Genomic DNA, 20,857 nt, shown 5'->3' with positions numbered 1-20,857 from the left:
TCTCTATTTGAGGTGTCAGTGTGCACCTGCATGGTAGAGAAGCATCTTAACTCATACAATATTTTATTTGCACAAAATAATAAATAAATGAACAAATTAAATAAAACATTTTTTGGGGTCTTCCTGTTTGTTTGCACATAAAATAAGAGATGTTTCATTATGGAAACTCTCCAGCTAAATTGCATGTGTGTGTAATAAATGTGCTTTAGCAGGAACAGCTGTTGCTGCTGTGCGAGCGGAGGGAACAGTGTGTTTTGAGGACATTGTGAATATTAATAAGCTTTTAGAATGATTTTGTTTAAATGAGGGCACGAATTAGCACGTTATCCTTCATTGTTTATCACGTCAGCTTCAGGGTACTACAGTCCAACTGAGGACTAACACATTCTTCTCTAGCTGATCACTCTTCTACTCTCCTTCACAAAGTTACACACAACTTTTAAATATTGACTCATCTTAAACCCTCTCGTAGAAAGATACCCTGCAGTCACAGTGAACTTTAAAGTTTTCCGAGGTTGCGTCACTTGAATACAGACAGTAAAACTCTTGCTCTTATCAAGGTGAGTGCACAGGCAATTTGAGATTTTTTTTTATGAGCCTGACAAGGGAAACCAGCAGCTTGTTGTGTTTGCTCTCCTGTGTCCCGCAAAATGGCACATTGCTCAGAAGTCACATAAAATGCTACACTGATCTGATGTCACTGAACAGGACGCTTTGTAACTTTGGCAGTGGTTTGAGCTTTTCAAAGTGCAGGTCCCTGAGAGCCGACGTCTATTTATAAAGTCACTTTGTGTTCTAACTTTAGTATCCAGCTCTCTGACCAACTCTGGTCTGAATATGGACACACATTCTGACAGTGAGCAGCCATAATGAACAGCGTTAGGTTTTAGCAGATGGCTGTGGGGAAGCTTGAGCTTTGTCTCCACATTTCTTCAACCACACCGCCAAGCAGGTCATCGCAGTCATCACAAATAACTCCTACGGAAGTTATTTCAGTACTTTCCACTGGAGGAGATTCGGTAGAAGCTTAGGCCGTTCTTGCTGAATCCCAAACACTAAGTTTTAATTGGCCTTCCAGGAAAGAGAATAGCATTCATGACCTTGAATTAGGAGTGAATGCTGTCAGCTGATGGGTGGTGAGTTGAGCTGCTTATCTGTGTGTTCCTGGGTTTTATTTTTAACCTGACAACACCTGACAGGCCCTGAAACTGGGGGAGACCATGCCAAAGCATGAGAAAGCATGAGGAAGCATGAGAAATGAGGTATGTAGGTGCAAGACTGAGGAGAACCACACGTTTCATAGCTGTAATTTGCAGAAAAATGTGTTGATGAAGAAGCAGCGGAGAGGAAGGATGGAGGAGTCGTGTCTCATGATGGCGGTAATGAGGCCTAAGTGGTGTTGATGTGAGCGGAGATGTAGACAATTAAACTGAAACCATAACATCTTTTTGTAGAAAGGAAAACAGGAAGACAGAGGGAAAGAGGAAGCTGCAGAGAAGTTTTGAGAAGGCAGGTGGACAGAGGACATGTGACGTAGTGGAAGTGAAGACAGTGGAAAGTGCAGATGACATTTTGGTAAAGTCTTTGGCCTACATTTAGTCTCTTGGCACAAATCAGGCACCTTTACTTACATCAGAGTATTCCAGCAGGGTTTAATCACTGTGGCGGAGGATTGTATTGTTACCAAGAGAGCAGAAAAACAACACATAGCTGCCCTAATTTCTCCCAGCAGGAAGTGGCAGTAGTGAAAAACTGAAGCCCAGCTGTAGCCGATTATTGTGACACAACCAACTCCAACCTTTGTACTACGTTTCCCTTCCTTTGAGGTCAGGGTTGTATAAATGAATCTCATATTTATGCTTATTATGAACCAGTTTTCAACCAGTTTTCAACCTCATCTGGCCAAATATTTATCTATTCAGAAAGATGCAGGCTATTACAGGCAACCGTATGCACTTTTTGGTTCAGATACAATTCACTTGCTATCTTAGAGAATAAGAATCCATTGCAAGAAACACAGGGGTTATAAAGCGCGCTTTATAGAGCACATAAGCAGTGGTGGAAAATTACGAAGTACATTTACTGTTGCTCAAGCTTGTTTACATGTTACTCAAGCACAATTTGAGGTTCTTGTACTTTAGTGCTACTTTATATGTGTACTATACATATAAACGTACTACATTAGGGATCGTACTATGGAAAAATTATATTTTACATATTTGACAGCTATAGTTGCAGATTCAGATCATACAAAAGCAGGTAATTAGTATCTTTATTATAAACTATAATGCATTGTTACAGATCTAACTACCCAACTGTTTATGAAGTAGTTAAAACTGGCTCCAACTCAACCAACCACATTAAAATTAAGACTTTTACTTATGTAGCATTTTGAAAGCAGCACCTTTTACTTAAATGTAATGTAATGGAGTATTTTTGCAGCTTGGAATTACTGCTTTTACTTCAAGTGTAAGTGACAGCAGTCTCAGATAATTATGTGCAATATGATCCAGTGTTTTTGGCTCATATACCCAAACATTTATCCATCAAGATATCTAAGGTATCTGACACAAATCATTTACTAAACCCCTTTACAAATTTTGGTACAGAAAGCAATTTATCTTGACATTAAAAGATCTTGCTACCTCAGCACTGAAGAATATAATTTACAGGAACCCCAGAGATCATATGCTTTATTGAGCAAATAATACCCTTTACTTATCAAAAAAGCCTTTTCTTGTGGTGAAAATGCGACACCACACTACACTGTGTGATTAAACCAAAAATGGGCTGTCAGAGGGACTTTCAAAAGGCCACTATGACGTGGGGAAACCCATAGTTTCCACACAATTGGATGTCATCAGGTTCTTGCTAATGCAATTAGAGAAGTTGGTAAATACACTGGGCTGCTTGTATTGGGACATGAAATGGCATCACAAGCTTGTTGACAAGCCAAGAAGTGTGACTATTGCAAGACAGGCAAAGCCAAGTGTGAAACTTTAGACATCTGTTATGTAATCCTGCTTGTTTCTCTCTGTACTGTTTTATACCTAAAAAGCAGGTGGGAATCTCTGCACCAAGACGACAGCCCTAATATATGGTAGCCAGAGCTACATTTAGCCGGTGGCTCAAAGCCCGTGTCCCCGGCACTCGCAGTGTAATTCAGTCTGCCTACGTGCACATTAAAAAAGGTGGAGGTGGCAGCTCCGTGGTCAGCACTTCTCCACCGACAAGAATCTCATGGCTGTGCCATCATACAAAATTCAAGTTACAAAAACACCACTTAACTGAGGCAGAGAGCCATCCCTGACCATGAAGAAAGAAGAGAAGGAGACCAAACTCTTTGCCAGTAATTTTATTTTGAGATATTTTGTAGAACAGGGGAACCAATGATTACAAAAAAAAAAAGTTCATATGTGTTCTACATGCTACACCTTAACCTAATTCATCATGCTTGCCTGGAAAAAGTACATAGAAATTTAACAAAAAACGTACAATTAAAACTGACGTACATTATACTCACCATTAACTTTACTTTTAATGTACCTTTCTCTTACCTCCATGCACGCAATTTTTTTTACATTACATTTAGATAAAAAATTAAGACTTTTAGGTGCTTCTTTAAACCATAAAGCAGTTTTTCCACTAAAGACAGAATGCACCTATAAATAAAAAAAAAAAAAAAAAAAAAAAAAAAAAAAAGAACAAAAAGAATGATATCCATTAGGACGATATTGATGGAAAATGGAAAGCCTCAACTTCTTTTAGAACATAACAGATGAATTTTGCATCCTACCATAAAAACAAAAAAGGAACACTTACACGCCCATATAGTGCCGAAATGAAAAATGGAAGTCTGTCCAACTCCTCAATCTTCAACAATCACATTGAAATAACACATTTTGATAAAATAAATATCGCACATCTGCTAGAAATAAATAATGATTACTGAAACACCTTACTATGTTAAATGCTAAAGTGAGACAGATTTCATCTACGCGACCACTTCATTTCATGGTATGAGGATGGTCATGTGTGTAAAGCACTAGTGCGGCTTCGAGTGTCTCTCGCGGCTGTTACCTTGAGGTAGATAACACATTTACATTAACGCCTACGATAATGGTTGCTGCTGGCATCATGTGTCAGATTTACAGTATGAAAGGGTTATAAAGGAAGCTTTCTTTTGGGGAAAATGTTATAAAGTCATAATTGAGAAATAATAATAAAAAAAAAAAACAAAACAAGACAACCCATCCCCATTTTTTTTTCTCGTGTATCCCGTCCCAGGAAAGGCTGTTTGAAAGCACTTTAAAAGCCTACAGCAATGTTATCGTCTACCATCCTTCCTCATGTCGCACCCTCCAGCCAAACGTCTCTTAAATCCTTTCCCGCCTGTCCATCTTTCTTCTAGCAACTTCTCTCCTGCTCTCTGTTCGTCTACAGTACTTAAGTGTGTGAGTGACATGCCAGTTTAGCAATGAGGGCGTAGACATTAACCCATGAAGGCCTGGTGATCAAGGCTCAGAGTGATGACCAAAACTCCTTAAATATAATAAATCACCCATCTCAACTCTTAAAAAAAACAAAAAACAAAAAAAAAAATTAAAAGTAACTGTAATAAAAAAAGGTATGAAATGATTCAAGTACAATAATATACCATATTATTAAAAAAACAACATAAAAACAAATCTGCCTAGATTTTGCACTGTGAGGGAGGATATATATTTCTTTAATTAAGATGCTTGAAGATGCTGCTGTATGTTTTGTGGGCGATCTGTGGGGAGCATTTGACAGCGCAGGGGGTGAGGGACGCCTGGATGGATTTTAGAGGCAAGTCATCGGTGCTGTCAAAGCCAGGCAGGGCCAGAGAGTCCAGCTGCATATTGAGCACAATCTCTGTGTTCCTGCCGAGGAAGCTCTCGTCCAACTCTCTCTCCCTCCCCTCCGAGGGCTCCGTTTCCGGGCTGGCCACGGTCTCTCCGACCCCTTCTTCCTTCCGGCTGAACAGGCGGTCCAGGTAGCTGGTGTAAGTGCTCTCCTTCTGGAAGTGGTCCTCTTTGCGAATGTCCCAGCACGCTTCGTCTATCAAACAGCCGTTCTCGCCGAGAGTCTCCCCGGAGCCGAAGCTCTCCCAGGGGTGAGCGGGCCAGGCGCTGTCGCCGCCGACTCCCAGCACTCCTCCGCCACCTAACTGGGCGAGGTTAACCAGGCACTTCTCCTCTTTCTCCTGACTTATGGACTTGGACATGGAGCCTGAGCGGGAAGCCTCCAGCTGGGAGACGGAAGAGTTGAGCTCGTTCAGGAGGCCCACCTCGCTTAGCAGGGCCACCTCCTGACAGGGCTCCGGCTGCAGGCTCAGTTTAATGGTACTCGCGATGAAGGAGTCAAAGTCAAAGCCTTGGTTCTGCTGGCTCTGGGGCTGTGTCTGATGTTTCTCCTGCTCTCGGTCCTTCTCCACCGGACTCTGGGTCATCTCGGCCTCCTTCAGCGCGATCTGGGCCTTCACCAGCCCGTTCTTCTCGCACTTGCTCTTGGCCTTACGGTCAGCCTTTTCCTTGCTCTGCTGCTCCTTCCAGTTGGAGAGATCGATGATGAGCTTGGGTTCGTAGTAGTGGTTGACCTCACTGTCCCTCCAGATCAGGTTATCCAGGTAGGAGGGGGACACGGCCTTGTAGTTACAGGTGTGGCTACACTGCAAGTCACAGTATTTGTTCTCGTGATGGTCGTCCTGCCAGGATCGCTCTGGCGGGAACAGAGTGGAGTAGTCGAAGGACGGCTCATCCAGGAACTTTTCCCGGTCTCCATCAGCATATTTACGAGGATCCACCTGGAAACAGACGACAGACACCTTTAGCTCTTGTTATCTCATTATCTTTTAACAAGCATGTTTCTGTTTACATCCAGTGCAAGATGTGTATTTAATAACACTAAAAACTATTTTCTGTACTTGTGATTTCTTTTTAGAGCACTGTATTTATTTAACTGTGAATCTTCACATTTGGGCTGTATGCGGATGTGTAAAGAATGTGTAAACACACCTGGACCTCCTCCTCATCTGTTACATCGGAGAGGGCCCTCGGGTCCACCTGAACTTCATCTGGGTCATGGGTGCTGTGTAAGTGCCAGTCAGCCTCTGACAGCTGGCTCTCATGATACCTGATAGAGAATGAAAGAGACTTTAGTATACAAACATTATAACTGTTTAGAAACTATTCTCCACTGAAACTCACAAGAAAAATGTCTGAGTAGGAAAAAATAATCTGTCCACCTCCGAGTTTGTTCAGAGAGCAGGTGTGGGAGAGGGAATGAGAGAGCGAGCATACCTGTCCCAGGTGTGACTGTGGCTCTGGTCCATGAGCAGGATATCATCTACTTCGTCCTCGATATGGAAGGGGTGCAGAGAGACAGGTTCGTCTAGGGGGAAGGAGTAGTCAGCCATATAGGGGTGGGCCAGGGCTTCCTCCGCAGTCAAACGATCTATGGGGTTGAAGGTCAGAATCTTCTCCAGGAAATCCAGAGCTGCAGAGAGAAAAGAGAGCAGGGAGGGATGATGATGAGTTTATCATGCAGGAAACACGAGATGTGATGCGTGACAGATGTGACCCTGACCCCTGTCTTTTGTCTGAATGATTGAGTGAATGAATAACCGACTGAATAAGTGGCACCCACCCTGTGGACTGACGTCAGGCAGCAGCTTGGCCAGCGGTGTGTGAGGCTTGGACATGTCGTTGCGGATGAAGACGGGGATGACGCTGTTGAGCTCCTGTCGGTCTTCCTCTCTTAGCACAGGGATGGACTCCAGGATCAGCTGCATCTGCTCCAGTTCGTGGGCCCCTGGAACACCAGAAATACAACATCAGGCGCTTTCTTAGAAGAGTTACACAACACTAAACATTTGCATAAGTGAGTTTGTTTTGAGCGTGGCAGCAGATCATGAGAACAGCAATGTTATTTGCCTTGTGTTCGGCTCAAGGCAGTTTCAACAGGATAAAAAAAAACCCAGTCTACAAATGTAGAAACAACCATCTCTCCCAGATCCAACTGGATTTGCAAATGAAAGTCATAAAAGGACAGTACAAGCAGGACTCACTCTGGGCATATCTCCTGTCTGTTTTGAATAAACACATTTTTACTAGGAGGATGGACCATATGCTTCATCAGACCTACACTCACTGTCACCCCGCCTGCTTCAAACGCTACTTGCCAGTATATTTCTACATGGAGGTGTAACAGTGAGTCAGATATAAAAGAGTCAACATTTACCTGCAAAGAGGGTTTTCCCTGTGAGCATCTCAGCGAAGATGCAGCCGGCGGCCCACATGTCGATGGCTTTGGTGTAGTTATTTGGAGAGAGCAGCAGGCGAGGAGATCTGTACCACTTGGTGACCAGACCTTCAGAGAGATGGCCCTGTAACAGAGGAGACCAGACATCTATAAAGGGACCCGAGTCAAAAACGGTACAAGGAAGTATGACTCTGAGCTGGAGCTGCTGCAATTAATCGATTGATAAAATTAATCTCTAACTATTTTGATAATTCATTAATTGTTTTGAGTCATTTTTAAAGACAGTTTCTCTGTGATAGTAAACTCTCTGGGTAATGGACTGTTACTTTGGGAAACAGTGAACATTTTTAAGATAATCAATGATTAATCAGTAATTAAACTTTCAGTTTCAGCCTTACTCTCAACCATATTTGTCCAAAGTCTGCTCAAAACCAAACTAAAAAGTTCACCTTTATTTTATATGCCTCAACGTTTTGCCGCACAGCACTGCTGCTGACAAGAGTTCCCAGAACAAACCATGCTTTCTGGTGCATGCTAAAACTTCATAACCCCCGTGCAGTCTCCTTGACGGACCTGCTCTGTGCTGGTCACGTACGCAGCACACCAAGGAGACAAAGACCCGAGAGAGAAAAGACAGATGAAAAGGGAGAGATCAGACACGTGCGGGCCCTGTCAGCACTCTGAGAGAGCCGGATAATCCCCTGCTGCCACACACACACACACACCGGCACACCAGTGACACCAATCTGCACTCCACTCTCACACAGTGCCTGGCTAGGAGGACACCGAACACAAAGGAAACTGACCTGTGTGTGTGTACACTGGGACACTGGGGGAGGGGAGGTGGTAAAACAACACCCTCACTGCCCTTCTCTCTCTCTCTCTACCCCACACCTCATACAGTTTTAGTTTGTGGCGAGACCAAAATGGTCGGCTCACCACTCAGCCGGGCTCCTGTTTCTGCCCTAATTTAGCTGCAAATACTTGATGTCACGTGATCCCGGAGTGCATCGCTGCTCTACACGCCCTTGTTTTGATGGGCCTATAAATGACACGCCATGCCAAGTGTAGCTATAACCCCTGCCATCAGGTAACCGACTAATCTGTTTGAGTCTGAGCGCAGTGGCTTTCACCAAGGAGCTTGTAAAGAGGTCGAGGGGGAATTACAAAGCAGTGACATACACACAAACAGATCACACCCACTGACTGAAACTTGCTACGGTGGGTCTACACCCATTCTGAGAAACTACTACTAAATCGTCTGAACTGATATTATTGTGGTTTTCGTAGAGAAAAAACATGCAACCAGCTTAGCTGAGTATTGCAACAGATGTAGATTAGCTTGAAAGAGAGTCGGGTCATTGCGTAAGGACAATTCCGTGTGCGATGGACTCTGAACTAAAGAGGAGCAGATTAGAGTTTGACTACCAGCAGAGGGCATAAAGTGCATTAGGTGAACATTTTCAGCTCAAATCTATTTTCACTCGTTTCTAAGTGAGAGCCACAAAGACAGACACATAACCGATTCAATAACCACTGACAGCAGTCAGTGAATAACTTAACCACCTGATCTAGATCAGAACAGGCTGACATTTAGTGACTCATAACAGGCTCTTTCAGTGTGTCAGGCTGTGGTTAGTCACAGCAACCTTTAGCAGGTCTGACCAGATGTCACTAAAGGTGGTTGGTGCAGAGCTCATCCCCCGACCCGGCCTCCTTTTTTTCCAGGATGAAGCTGCGCTGCTTCACAGAAACCGGTGACTGAAGAATATAATGATAAAGATTTCCTTGTTGGCACCGACTGCATTTCAGTTTTTAAGCCAAACACCCACACACACACCGATCATTTCACCGGCAAACCACGGGACTAAAAATAGAGAATAAGTGGAGCTTCACTGCAGTCTCACAACATACAAGACACACGGACCTAATCAATACATTATTTAAAATCAATACACTATTTCAATTACATGCCATAATTCATTTGACACATGGTAAACTAGTGTAAGTTACAAAAAAAAAAAAAACTGCAGGATTATTTAGATGTGGGAAAATAAGCAAAACCACCTCTCTGACTTCAATTAAGCCTTAAGTTGACTCCACAGTATTTCTCTTCTTGGATCTGGTGAAATCCATTGCCAGACGGGCCTGTTCCTGGCTCAATAATTGGGTCAAATGTGTGTGTATGTGTGTGTTCTTGCAGTTGTGGCTTGGAGTTGTGTGTTGAGCAGGATGCTTGCGCGGCAGAAAGGACCTCGGTGAACCCATCAAACCCCCCCCCACCCTTATAACATTCCTGAAAACGTCTCGGTTGTTATCTTTAGAGCATCTCAAATTACTGAATTTTATACAGAGCCAATGGCAGACACAAGATCCTACATCCAAGGCTTTTCCAAGTTTACATTAGTACAACTACTATGACTTATACTAACATGCAAACAGACATTTTCAACATCCAGAAGTTTTGTCTTTTAGTCCTCTTTCAAAAAGACAAAACTTCTAGAGCTGGTAAATGGTTTATTAACTTTATGAGCTCTAGAAGCTCTAAAAACATGTGAACAGAAGTGATATCACTTCGCTAAGGCAAACATTAAATACATTACGCTATCTTACAGCCAAAGTGAGCTTTGTTTACAACCAAAATGGCTTCCTCAAGCTATTCTAAACCTTAAGTGTTATATCCTCAGTATTCTTTCTTTCTCTTGTTAAAAGGGTGGACTACTTCTGGAAATAACACAGGCTTCAGACCGAGCTTCAAATAAGGCCTTGAGCGAGGCTCCCACAACAAGACAAAGAGCTGGCTGGGAAAAGGAGGGGAGTCAGGCCTCTGGAAGCTGGATGACTGCACGTGAATTCTTGTCATTCTTGATCCTGGGCCACCACGAGGGCCGACCGTAAAGTTCACACGGGTGAATCGGCTTACTTTCTCAGAACAAAGGAAAGATAGCGCAGAAAAACAGGTACTCCTGACAAGCTTTGTTCAGCATACTCAAGTCAAAGCCAAGCAGGATTAATTAAAGCCTGAAGGGAATCACAAGCCTTTGTTTTTTTTTTTAAATTAAAAACCAAGCAGAAAAGGAGGAATGTGGTAGGGAAAAGGTGAAACAAACGCCTGTTGCCTCCACGACTCATACACTGAATCTAGATACCACGTTCATCAAACTATGCCAGAAAATGACGTTCACTGGCAAGGAGCGCTTCTTTATTTAGAAACAACGTTATTCAAATAACATGCACCCAGCTGCTGTGCCTCACCCGGCCAGCGATGAGCTGAGGGTGGTTGTGAAAGCAGATTTGCCTCCATTGATCGTTCCCTAATGTCTGGCCAACACTGAAACTGATTGTTTTTTTTACGCCTCCACACTCCGCTGGACACTTAAGTGCTGTTTGGGAGTGATGGGTTCATTCTAAACAAGCCTCATTTGGTCAGAGACACCAGACACACGTTCTGTCAGATGGTGCCATTAAAAAGTGGCTTGTGGAGATATCAGCGTTCTTCCCTCCCCCCACCACACCGCTATTGTTATCATAGTAGAGACAGACAAAACACAGCAATGCTATATGGACATGAGAGCGGGGGTCACAGCCTGACTACAGCATTTTGTATCCTTGACAAAAACTCAGCAGCAGTAGTCTGCTGCAGCACTAGAGCAGACAATAGTCTAACACAAGAGAGCTGACCCCAGCCAAGCAGCTTTTCAATACCCACTTGCCTGCATGTTTCCCATCAGGAAAAACTGCTTATATAGAGGGAAAAAAGCCCACATGGCAAACCCTGATGCAAGGGAGGAGTGCAGTAATGTTGGGTGGGTGGCTACAGTGACTGTGAGAAACTCTCACTTCTTCCCCTCGCCTTCCTCTTCCTATTGTAGACAAGACTTATTGTCTCAACCCAAGATATGACTCATGTGAGAATACAGAAGTCAGAGCTGAAAATGACTAGACTTCTTAAAACATAGTAGTGGTGTGCTGGAAATGAGCGGTTCTGGTAAACAAGTGTGTGCACGTCAGTGTCAGCGTGGTGTGTGAGATGTGGCAGGATATGGGCTGTGTAAGGGATATGAATGAGGCTGTGCCAGCCAGAGGATCACATCACGTGAGCCCACTTCAGACCCGCCAATGACTAATCTGAGACACGTGTAAGCATCTGACTGCCTCAGTGCTCTAAGGAGATCCAGCAGCTACAGAAAGAGAGAGAGAGAGAGAGAGAGAGGGACAGACTTTCCAACCTAGATTTTCAACACATCACGACACCATATGGCCTTCAAACGAATTTCCTCATCCCTTTATAAGGTGACAGAAACACACCGGGGCAATGCAGACCTTCCACCTGGCTACAATTACACAGGGTGATCCATACTCTTCTCATACTAAAAAGACAAAAAGCAACCTACTTTATTGCCACCATTACACTGCTTCACAACAACAAAGTACAAGTTTATAGCAAGTGTTAAAAATGTGCATGTTCAACATTTGGTGTGTTAACATCTGGTTTTTAATGCCTGAGTTTGAATTATACTGGCGTCCGATGAGAAAAACACAGAGAAAAGAAAGCTGTAACGCAAAGAAAAAAAGCCTTTTCTAAGACCTAATTTTCTTGACGATAATTCCTGAGCGTGAAAATAGAGCGATGACCTCCTGCAAATGGAGCTGAAGGAAAACACATACTCTCAGATATTAGTCTTTATGCGTTTTAATGAAGCATGTCCAAAACAAATTCGCTGTAGCCTCAGGCCTTCGTGATTATGAAGCCAATGAAGGATACAGGCTGAACTGCCAACATTCAAATATTTGCAGTTTTTAAAAAACAGTAATCCATTGATTTGTATATTAAGTAGGGGTGGGAAACAAACAAACAAACAAATTCACTTAAGTATCGCGTTTTTCTTTTACTCGCCACATTGATTCCTGAGCTATAAAAACATAATAACGGGTAACAGTTAGCCTGGGAGCTAGACAGTTAGCCTCTTAGCATCGGCATACAAACTAAAGAGCTGCGGCTAATCATCACGATTAATGGCACCGCTGACCGGTAACGGTTTAACTTTCTGCTAACTGTTGTTGTCTGACCTGTTGACTAGAAGCTTCAAGCTCAGAGCAACTACATCAACACCTCTGGATTAAAGCACCAGTGGTTCCACTTTGATTTATTTCATTATAACAGTAACTTAAAGGAAGAAGACTTCTGTATTGGTCTATGGCCTACTGACCTCTTATGTGATATTCCTAATGACAGATAAGTCTCAAGAAGTGTATGATTCAACTATTTCGTCTAGAGTTAAAAAAGTAAACAAAAAAATCAAAATAAACGTAATATCAAATATAAATCGAATAATATCGAAAGAATCGCAATACATATTGAATTGGCACCCAAGTATCGTGATAGTATCGAATTGGGTGACAAGTATGTTGTCCCGGGCCTAATATTAAGACTATGAATTGACCTTGTTTTCTCTTGTAATTGTATATACTCCTTCCTGCAAATGGAAAAAGAAAATAGTTCCCAGGGTTGTGTTTTCCACAGCCTCGCTTCTCCTGAGAAGGGAAACAGAGGCGTTACCTCACGGAACCACATCCCGTCTTGTTTACTTCCTGCTGCAAAACTGCGTCACCCTGGGGAGCGCCGCATTACTGAGCAACAACGTAAACATCACGTGTCAGAGCACCAAAGCACTCATCCTTTGGCGGAAAAGTGTGCAAACATTGTTATGTTTGCTCTTCTTAGAACTCTGGTCAATGCAGCGTTTCTCATGTTACAGAACCCCATTGAAATAAAAATCATATTCCAAATTTTCCACAAATACAAGACTGACTTGAACAGCTATTTGGGCGTGGGTCCTACCTTGTGAGAGTAGTGGGGGTCCATGATGCGGGCTAGACCAAAGTCCCCGATCTTCAGTACCAGGTCCTCTGTGTTGACAAAGAGGTTGGCCGGCTTGAGGTCCCGGTGCAGCACATTGGCGGAGTGGATGTACTTGAGGCCCCTGAGGAGCTGGTACATAAAGAGCCTGGCATGGCCCTCAGACAGAAGGCCCCTCTCCAGCAGTTGACACAGGTCGGTCTCCATGTACTCTTGCACGATGTAGACCGAGTTGACCTCTGTCAGGGACACCACGTCTTCTGTTAGCCTACGACCGTTGGGTCCCAATGTCTCAAACACCTGGATGACGAGAAGAAACGGTCAATTATGAAAGTGTGTTGGACACTAGCTCACTTAAACTCCTTCTCATTTTCTTCCATACTCCTGTAAGAGGATAAATACAAACCTTGACTATGTTGTCGTGGTCGAGGCGTCTGATAATCTTGATTTCCCGGAGGGCGTGCTTCACACTCTGGGGATCGGTCAAGATAATTTTCTTCACGGCTACACGTTTGTCACAGTCGGTGTCAACTGCAGAGAACACCAATCCGTTCCCTCCGTAGCCCAGAGGCTTCAAGTCCATGTAGCGAGAACCCAGGTCGAAGCCATGGATGTTCATCAGTGACTCAAACTTCTCTGCCATGATGACTAATTTTGGCTTTTACACCAAGCTCCTGTCTCTAATATTTGGTCTCTCGCCTATTAAAGTCCAATGCTAACACAAGCAGGAGGATTAACGTGATAGATAAGCTATCAGCCACTGCTTCAACGGCTGAGCTAACTGACCCCTGTACAGATGACTACCAAGTCCCCCCTGACCCCTGTCTAGACGTCACTGTCAGATGCGGGACACTATTGTGTAGTCAAACTTTCTTTCCATCTTGGATTAAGGAGAGAAAATTTCAAAAAAAAGTTGTTGGTAGACTAGTGTTTATAAACTTCAATGGAATGGATGTTGAGGCCAATTAAAAAGCACTTGAACTATGTTAAACTCTAAAAGCACGTAGTTGCATCCTCACAGTGCAGGTACATTCAGTGTATGACTGGTCCTGAGCAGCTTCATATGAAATGTGCCAAAATGCACTGTTGTGTGTGTATGTGTGTATGTATATATTTGTTTTTTTTTGTATTTATTTATCTATCTGTATAAATTTTCCTGTCACCTGATTAAAACAAAATTGAAATGAGTCTGGCCTTAAGTCTTCAAGGTAATTTTTCACCCTCAATGATCAGGTGGCTCAAGCTCGCCACAGTCGCAATCGAAATCCTCCATTTTAGTTGGGTATAACCTGAAAGACAAGAAAAAACAGAACAAACAGGGTAAGAAAACAAACTATACAGGATACAAACGTGACTAAATTCCCTCTGGCTATTCTACACCGGTTTTTTTTTTTTTTTTTAATTGTTTCAACCTGACATTTCAAAACTAATCTGGTCATACCTCACCCTTATGGTGAGTTTCGGAATTCATAAAAACAATAACAGACAAAAAAACAACCCGTCTCATTCACCGGCTTCTGTTTAAACGTGGTGTCATCAATGGAAACTAACCCCTCCCCCGCCCGTTTAAGCGCTTGCTGTCCGGTTTCTGGGTATCGATAAAATTGTGAGAAATCCCATAGACGTTTAGCCACGATTAACACCGGCGAGGATACTTGGAAACCGTTACAGACAAAAAACGAAACGTTTAATCCGAGTTTTACACGCTCATGCCGCCTATTTTTTTGGCCTTTGGTGTCTGTGACCGGCTGGCGGAAAGGAACCAGGAATGGAAGCTAAACTGTAAAGCTGACAAGCTACTGACAGACGTCGAGTTGCTTTTAATTTATCACATAAACATGGCCACCCGCTAACACATACATACACCAAGTGATACGTAGGAAACAAAGATCTTAACACACGGCCTGTTTCATAAACAGCAAGCACATCGTTATAATGAAAACCCACCGATACCGCGAACAAAGGAGTCGTTGTTGGCGGAGGCTCCTGACTACGTGGTACAGCTCTCCTGGCGCTAAGCAGCACAAAGCCGACGTCGGTTAAACCGCTAAAGACGACCGCTAATCTACGCTAGAACGACATATAATGTAAATAATAGTGACAAGAATCGACATAAGAGACAGTACTTACAGTCCTTATTTGTCGCATTGGTGTGTTTTTATTTTTAATCAAACCCAGCTAAGGTTTGAGTGCGCTCCGCTACCCGAGCTTTGCGGATCTGTTGCAATCGCCATTTAGGCTGGGCAGAGCTATAAAAGGCGGTGCTGACGTCACGATGCCGCCTTCAGGAACTGTAGGAAATATGTCACTTTCTAAAAAAAATAACTTTTAAGATGTATTTTGAAATACATGTTTGGTGTAATGCTATATTTTAGTCAAGATAAGATTAAATAATAATAATAATATTTAATAATAATTTTTGTTTTTTTTGTTTTCTATTGTCTATGTATCTGTTTGTTCCTCTGTATATGAACATGTGTACAATTAAGAAAGTGAAAACAGAAAAAAGGAAATCCCCACCACGTGAGACCACCACTATGAGCACAGATAATGTATCTATTAAATAGTATTGTCTGTAATGCTAATGTACTTATTGTCATGTAATGTATTGTTTATTAGCCTATTACAAGTTCCTCAGTTCTTAATTATTCTTAACTAATTGTTACTGTTGATTATTATTTTTTATGTTTTTTTTACTATCATTCCCAGTTATATAGATAATACTCTGTAATCATTCTCAGGTTCACCGAGTTCATCAGGGACACACTAAGTACAATAGTACTATCTTAGATGCAGTAAATTAACTTGATGTGGTTATTAACCTGAGTTTACATCTTAATCACCAATTAAATTCAAGCTATATTATTTACATTAATTTACATATATATTCTTTTGTATTTTATAAGTATTTTCCACATCCCAAGAGACATTACTCCTCTTATTCTCTCTCATATTTTGTGTAATAACCTTGTTAGTTTTTTGAATATTCTCAACACTAATAAAAATATAATACAAATAAACAGTAGGGTACATGAATTGCATAGATTTTAACCTCATGTAATGTCACCAACTGATGGTTGAAGAGATACTTTTTATTTTGTTTTAATTTAGCTAATTAATCTGGTGGTTAACTTTTATTTATTGTTTGATTATTGTGTGTTTTTGCTTTTGATGAGTTAAATAAAACCTTGATCAGCTTATACATAATGCCAGATTGTTTTGCCACAGCAGCATGAACCAGTCTGACTGATTTGTAAAATAAAACAAAAGACACAACTGAAGCTACTTTAAGCAGTGCAGTGCATATTTTTGGCATTCTCACGTTATATATTATAATAGACTGTGTTATGTAAGAAAGCTATATCATTAACAGAGAACACCGGAATACGCGACTGGTCGTTTTTTTAATACAACGTTTGGATTTCCGAGTGGCATTTTAAAGCAACAGGAGTCATTCAAAACGTTAGTTTGCAGTCGGAGATCACGTGACAGCGGTAGATTCAAAATCCAGCTCGTTATTTGTAGGTGTATGGCTTGAATTATGATAACAGGCTACAAATGCCACTAATACTAGCAGCAAACAACACCAAAACTATAATCTTCTTCATCTATACAGCACTTTCAAAGTTCAGCAGCAGCTGACTGCTATTAGGCCTACTAATAATGGGCATAGCCTAGTGTAGCCTAGAAAGAAATGGAGGAAAGATGTTTGTTTTAACTGTTTTTGCTGTCACTGATTGTAAGATATTTTGCAGCCTCCTTAAAATATCAACTGAATGCTCCCTGCTTGGGGAAAACAACACTTTATATCCTATAAGGAGTGCTAAAATAATCGCAGGATACACAAAAATGTTGCAGACCAGGCACCTTACCTGAACTGTTGGCATATCTAATTTTTTTCTTTTCTATTTGCAGCTGTTTATTTTTTTTGTCTTCTTCAAATAATCATTCGAGCGTAATAGAAAATCTGGAGCTATCTAGGCCTGACCATGCTACAGCCTGCTCATTTTCTTTCTTCTGTTTTTCCATACAGCAGCTGTTGTTTGTCTCCTCTCTGCAAATAGGCTGTTGTTTTCCGTATTGGCCCACGATTTGTTTTCCACTAGTTGTTTTTGCCCCTCGCTGGCATTAAATGTTGTTGTCAGATTATTTCACACCATTGCATTAGTCGTGTCAGTGACAAAAATCCCCCGGACAGGTCACTCACTGCGTCTTGCGGATTTAGAAAGTCCATCTGGCACCGAGATGCGCAGGGTGTTTTCTCTTTTAGCGGCCCGCCTTCACATCACACATCCACACGAGGCTTTATTTATCCCGCAACAAAACAAAAGTCGAGATATCAATGGATGCCCTATTTTCCTCTGTTCACATCCCTCATTCAGACTGCGACTGGTGTCCTGCACAGCGCCTGGTCCTCCCTCAGTGTGGATGCTGTGAATGGACGGACGGATGGGGCGGGTAGGCAGCAGCATCACAGTCGCAGCGGTCTACATCAGCATCCGCAGGCAGACCATGTGAGAGCCCATGTGCCCGAGAATGCAGATGCCTCTCACAGGCCGGGATGGGCTCTGCGATGGAGACCATAACTGCATGCGGACTGTTACGGGATGCGACAGACTTGGAGAGTTATTGTCTCGTGTTGTCGGTCAAAGAGAAAACACATGATATTATGTGTCTCTCATATGCTACTCTTTTAGGGATTTAGGTGATAGTGACGGTTTAAGATGATATTTGTCTCATGTATACAGTATGTTTATGGGGAAGTTATGTAATAATAATGGCTTACTATACTTATAATATTATAGGATTAGAGAATAAAGAAGTTATGAATACAGTAGAACCTTTCTTTATTTTTTAGTTTGCTGAGATATACTATACTGTATTTAAGGTCTGCAGTTTTATTGTTTGTTTGAATAAAACCAACGTATGAAGATTGTCTATTTTCCATTTATTCATTGATTTTGCATTCACATGATGTTAAATCCTACAAATGACATGTTACTTTACTAAGTTTTGATTCCTTTCCACTATTTGAAGGTCAGAGGTCAAATGCAAAGACTTCTTTTGGTGAAATCTTTTGCAGGTGTTTTCTGATTGGGGTTTGAAGCCCATGTCATCTTTTTGACGTGGGCTCCGCTGACAGACTCAACATCTCCCACAACTCAGAAACTAAATGTTTTTAAAAAATTAAAAAAAAAAAAAAACTCTTTTCATGAGTGTCTTAAACATTATTGCTCATTTATTATCTCCCATAAAACCTCATAAAAAAATCCTTTCACAGGAGTCGCTGATTGATTCTAAAGCTACACAAATAATTAAGAATCAGATCTATAAGATGAGGTGTGTATTGGGACTGCATTTTGCCCTCTGCTGTTGATGAATGAATGGGGGTCAGAATGGAAAGCTGCGCATTGTATCTTGACCTACCTGTTGATCTGAAAAGATAATTCCCTCACATTTAACTGCTTTTATCATTTGAATTTGCCCTCTTATCACCTAACAATGTTTCTCCACCAGGGTTACAACAGTCCTTGCTGCAGGCCTCCATTAAGATACAGACAGTTGACATCATGTCTTAACCCAGCACCTTTGACTATGTAATTTAGCTGATTACAGTGGCGTCTTTAACTGTCACTCACAGTTACTGTTAGTGCTGTATTACGTCAATGTTCTATAGGTCAAAAAGAAAACAAACACTGAATTGTTGCAATCCAGGGGTCGTGTTTGTTTAGCACAGTGTCCCTTGTGTGACGCCGTTTACCTGTGTTCATCTGTTGGTGATAGTGGTATGACTCTTTCTCTGTCTCTCTCTCACACACACACATACATTGACACTTCACCTACAGAGCATCTGAGTGCGTCGCCCCATTCCTGCATTGCTATGACAAGACATATAACACCTGTTCTTTTATGTTTCACCTGGTCTCTTTTTTAAAAATATTTGCTTGTGAGTTCTCTGCAAAAAACACACGCTTTTTTATAAAAAATGACATCTCACCAGTTATTGCCACTTACCCAGCTTGAAATTCTGCTGAGCCGACATGAAGCAACATGGTACAGAAGTTAATAGTCCATCCAGGAGAATGTATATGTTGTATATCCAACACTGCTGGTCCGACAGGGCAGACAGACAGGTGGAGAAGTTCCAGTGCAGTCCAGTGAATGCGTGTATCTGTAGGTGTGTGAATGTGTTCTCAGAGCTTTGGCAGTGTGTTATCCTACTCCATGTGCCTCTGGTTGTGAGGTGGAGCTCCATGGAGAGTTAATATAGGCCAGGCCAGAGAGGGGAGGAGACTGCTCTGTGTATGGCTTGGCCTGTCAGTGTGTCAGACCTAACTACTATTAGAGTCCACTGCCACCACCAGTCTCTCTCTCTTTCACTGCTTTGTTTTTTTTTTCTCTTATCCTCTCTTTTTTTTCTTCATGTTTTGGTCTAGTCTGTTGTAAGCAGAAACATAACCAATCCTTTGTATCCTGGACTGAAATACATTCTTGTTTCTGGGTGAGAACTTTGCAAATCCAATTTGGTGATTCATGGGTTTTTTTGTTTTTTTTTATATGTCATCTTAAATCAAAGGAATACACAGTCCTAATGGGTTGTGAATGTTCTACATTTCTTTGGAATAGGAAAACCCCCTAAAACACATTGGAATAAAGTGAAAAATGCATGCTAATCAACATATTACAGAGCATGCACATACAATATTGTTAGTCATATATTCTCACAAGTTACAAATCCAGAGGTTCACAATATACATCTCTGCAAGAAGACACTTTTATGTGTGTGCAATACATCCTCTGAAAGGGGGAGTCTTGGTGTTTTATTGACCGCCGTAATGTTCAGTATCAGCGGGGGGTTCATGAAGTTGTGATTATACAAATGCCAGAGAAGAGTTGGTGCTGATTCCTCTGCTTTTCATTCTGCCTCTTAAATCTAACTTTTCCTTCTTGAAACTTGTGTCTGTCTGTTCTCTCATACTCACAATATCACACTGGGTCTGCCACTCTGCCTGTGAGACACGACTCCCTCCTCCATCTTGATCTGTCTGTCATATGGCAGGTTGCTGCTGGCATCTCGACAGACTGGCACTGTAAGGAAATGTGTGCGTGTACATTTGTTTGATATTTAAACCAGACTGCTGCAGGGTCTAGACCAGCTGTGTGTTATCAAAATACCCAAATGGACGTATGAGGAAATGAGGGCAAAGCTGTGGGTATTGTGTTTGCCAATATTTTGCTTTTCCTCTGACTGCGTTCTTATTATTGTATTATTGCTCCCATTCAAGAGATTGATTGATGAGCTGTGATGCCTGCAGCATGAACCTGTGTGTTCCTGTGGGCTCGCTGCCATGTGAACTCTGTAACATACATTTGAAGGATACTCTGTATTGGCAATGCTGGATTCAGCTAATAAACACCATTAATTAATGAATCATGAGCCCAGTGAGAGATCATTATATAACATAAATTACACACACAATATGGCCTTCTCTCTGTCATTGGCGGCCAGTATGACCAATACTGATCTCTGCTGCCTCTGCTGTGTGACCATACAGCGGCTGGTCTTATGTAACAGTCCGTCTCACCGGACCTGAAGGCAAGGTGCAGAATGGATCAAGACAGAGCATGAATTCAGGCACTGCCCTTAACTTCAGCCACTACTTGAGCTTTACAGGAGCTGTGTTATCCATGTACACCCCGTTCATGTCACAG

At 42.0% G+C, this 20,857-nt stretch overlaps 1 protein-coding gene across 2 annotated transcripts; it reads right to left on the bottom strand.

The window, feature by feature from the left end:
- Positions 1-3,339: 3,339 nt before the first annotated feature.
- mapk6 (mitogen-activated protein kinase 6) lies at positions 3,340-19,394 on the bottom strand. Of its 2 annotated transcripts, none has more exons than XM_067584997.1 (8): positions 19,160-19,394; positions 13,551-14,433; positions 13,127-13,444; positions 7,264-7,408; positions 6,670-6,834; positions 6,324-6,519; positions 6,039-6,156; positions 3,340-5,827 (listed from the first exon to the last, which is right to left on the bottom strand). In XM_067584997.1, the coding sequence occupies exons 2-8, from the start codon at positions 13,785-13,787 to the stop codon at positions 4,730-4,732; spliced, it is 2,277 nt and encodes a 758-aa protein (XP_067441098.1). In that variant the 5' UTR covers positions 13,788-14,433; positions 19,160-19,394; the 3' UTR covers positions 3,340-4,729. The 2 variants fall into 2 exon arrangements, with proteins under 2 accessions (XP_067441098.1, XP_067441108.1); XM_067585007.1 differs by lacking the exon at positions 19,160-19,394 and adding an exon at positions 15,275-15,400.
- Positions 19,395-20,857: the final 1,463 nt, after the last annotated feature.

The sequence above is a fragment of the Thunnus thynnus genome, chromosome 1 (genome assembly GCF_963924715.1).
Source record: "Thunnus thynnus chromosome 1, fThuThy2.1, whole genome shotgun sequence".
NCBI lineage: Eukaryota > Metazoa > Chordata > Actinopteri > Scombriformes > Scombridae > Thunnus > Thunnus thynnus.
The sequence above is the reverse complement of the archived record's forward strand: the minus strand, read 5'-3'. Positions and strand labels throughout refer to the sequence as shown.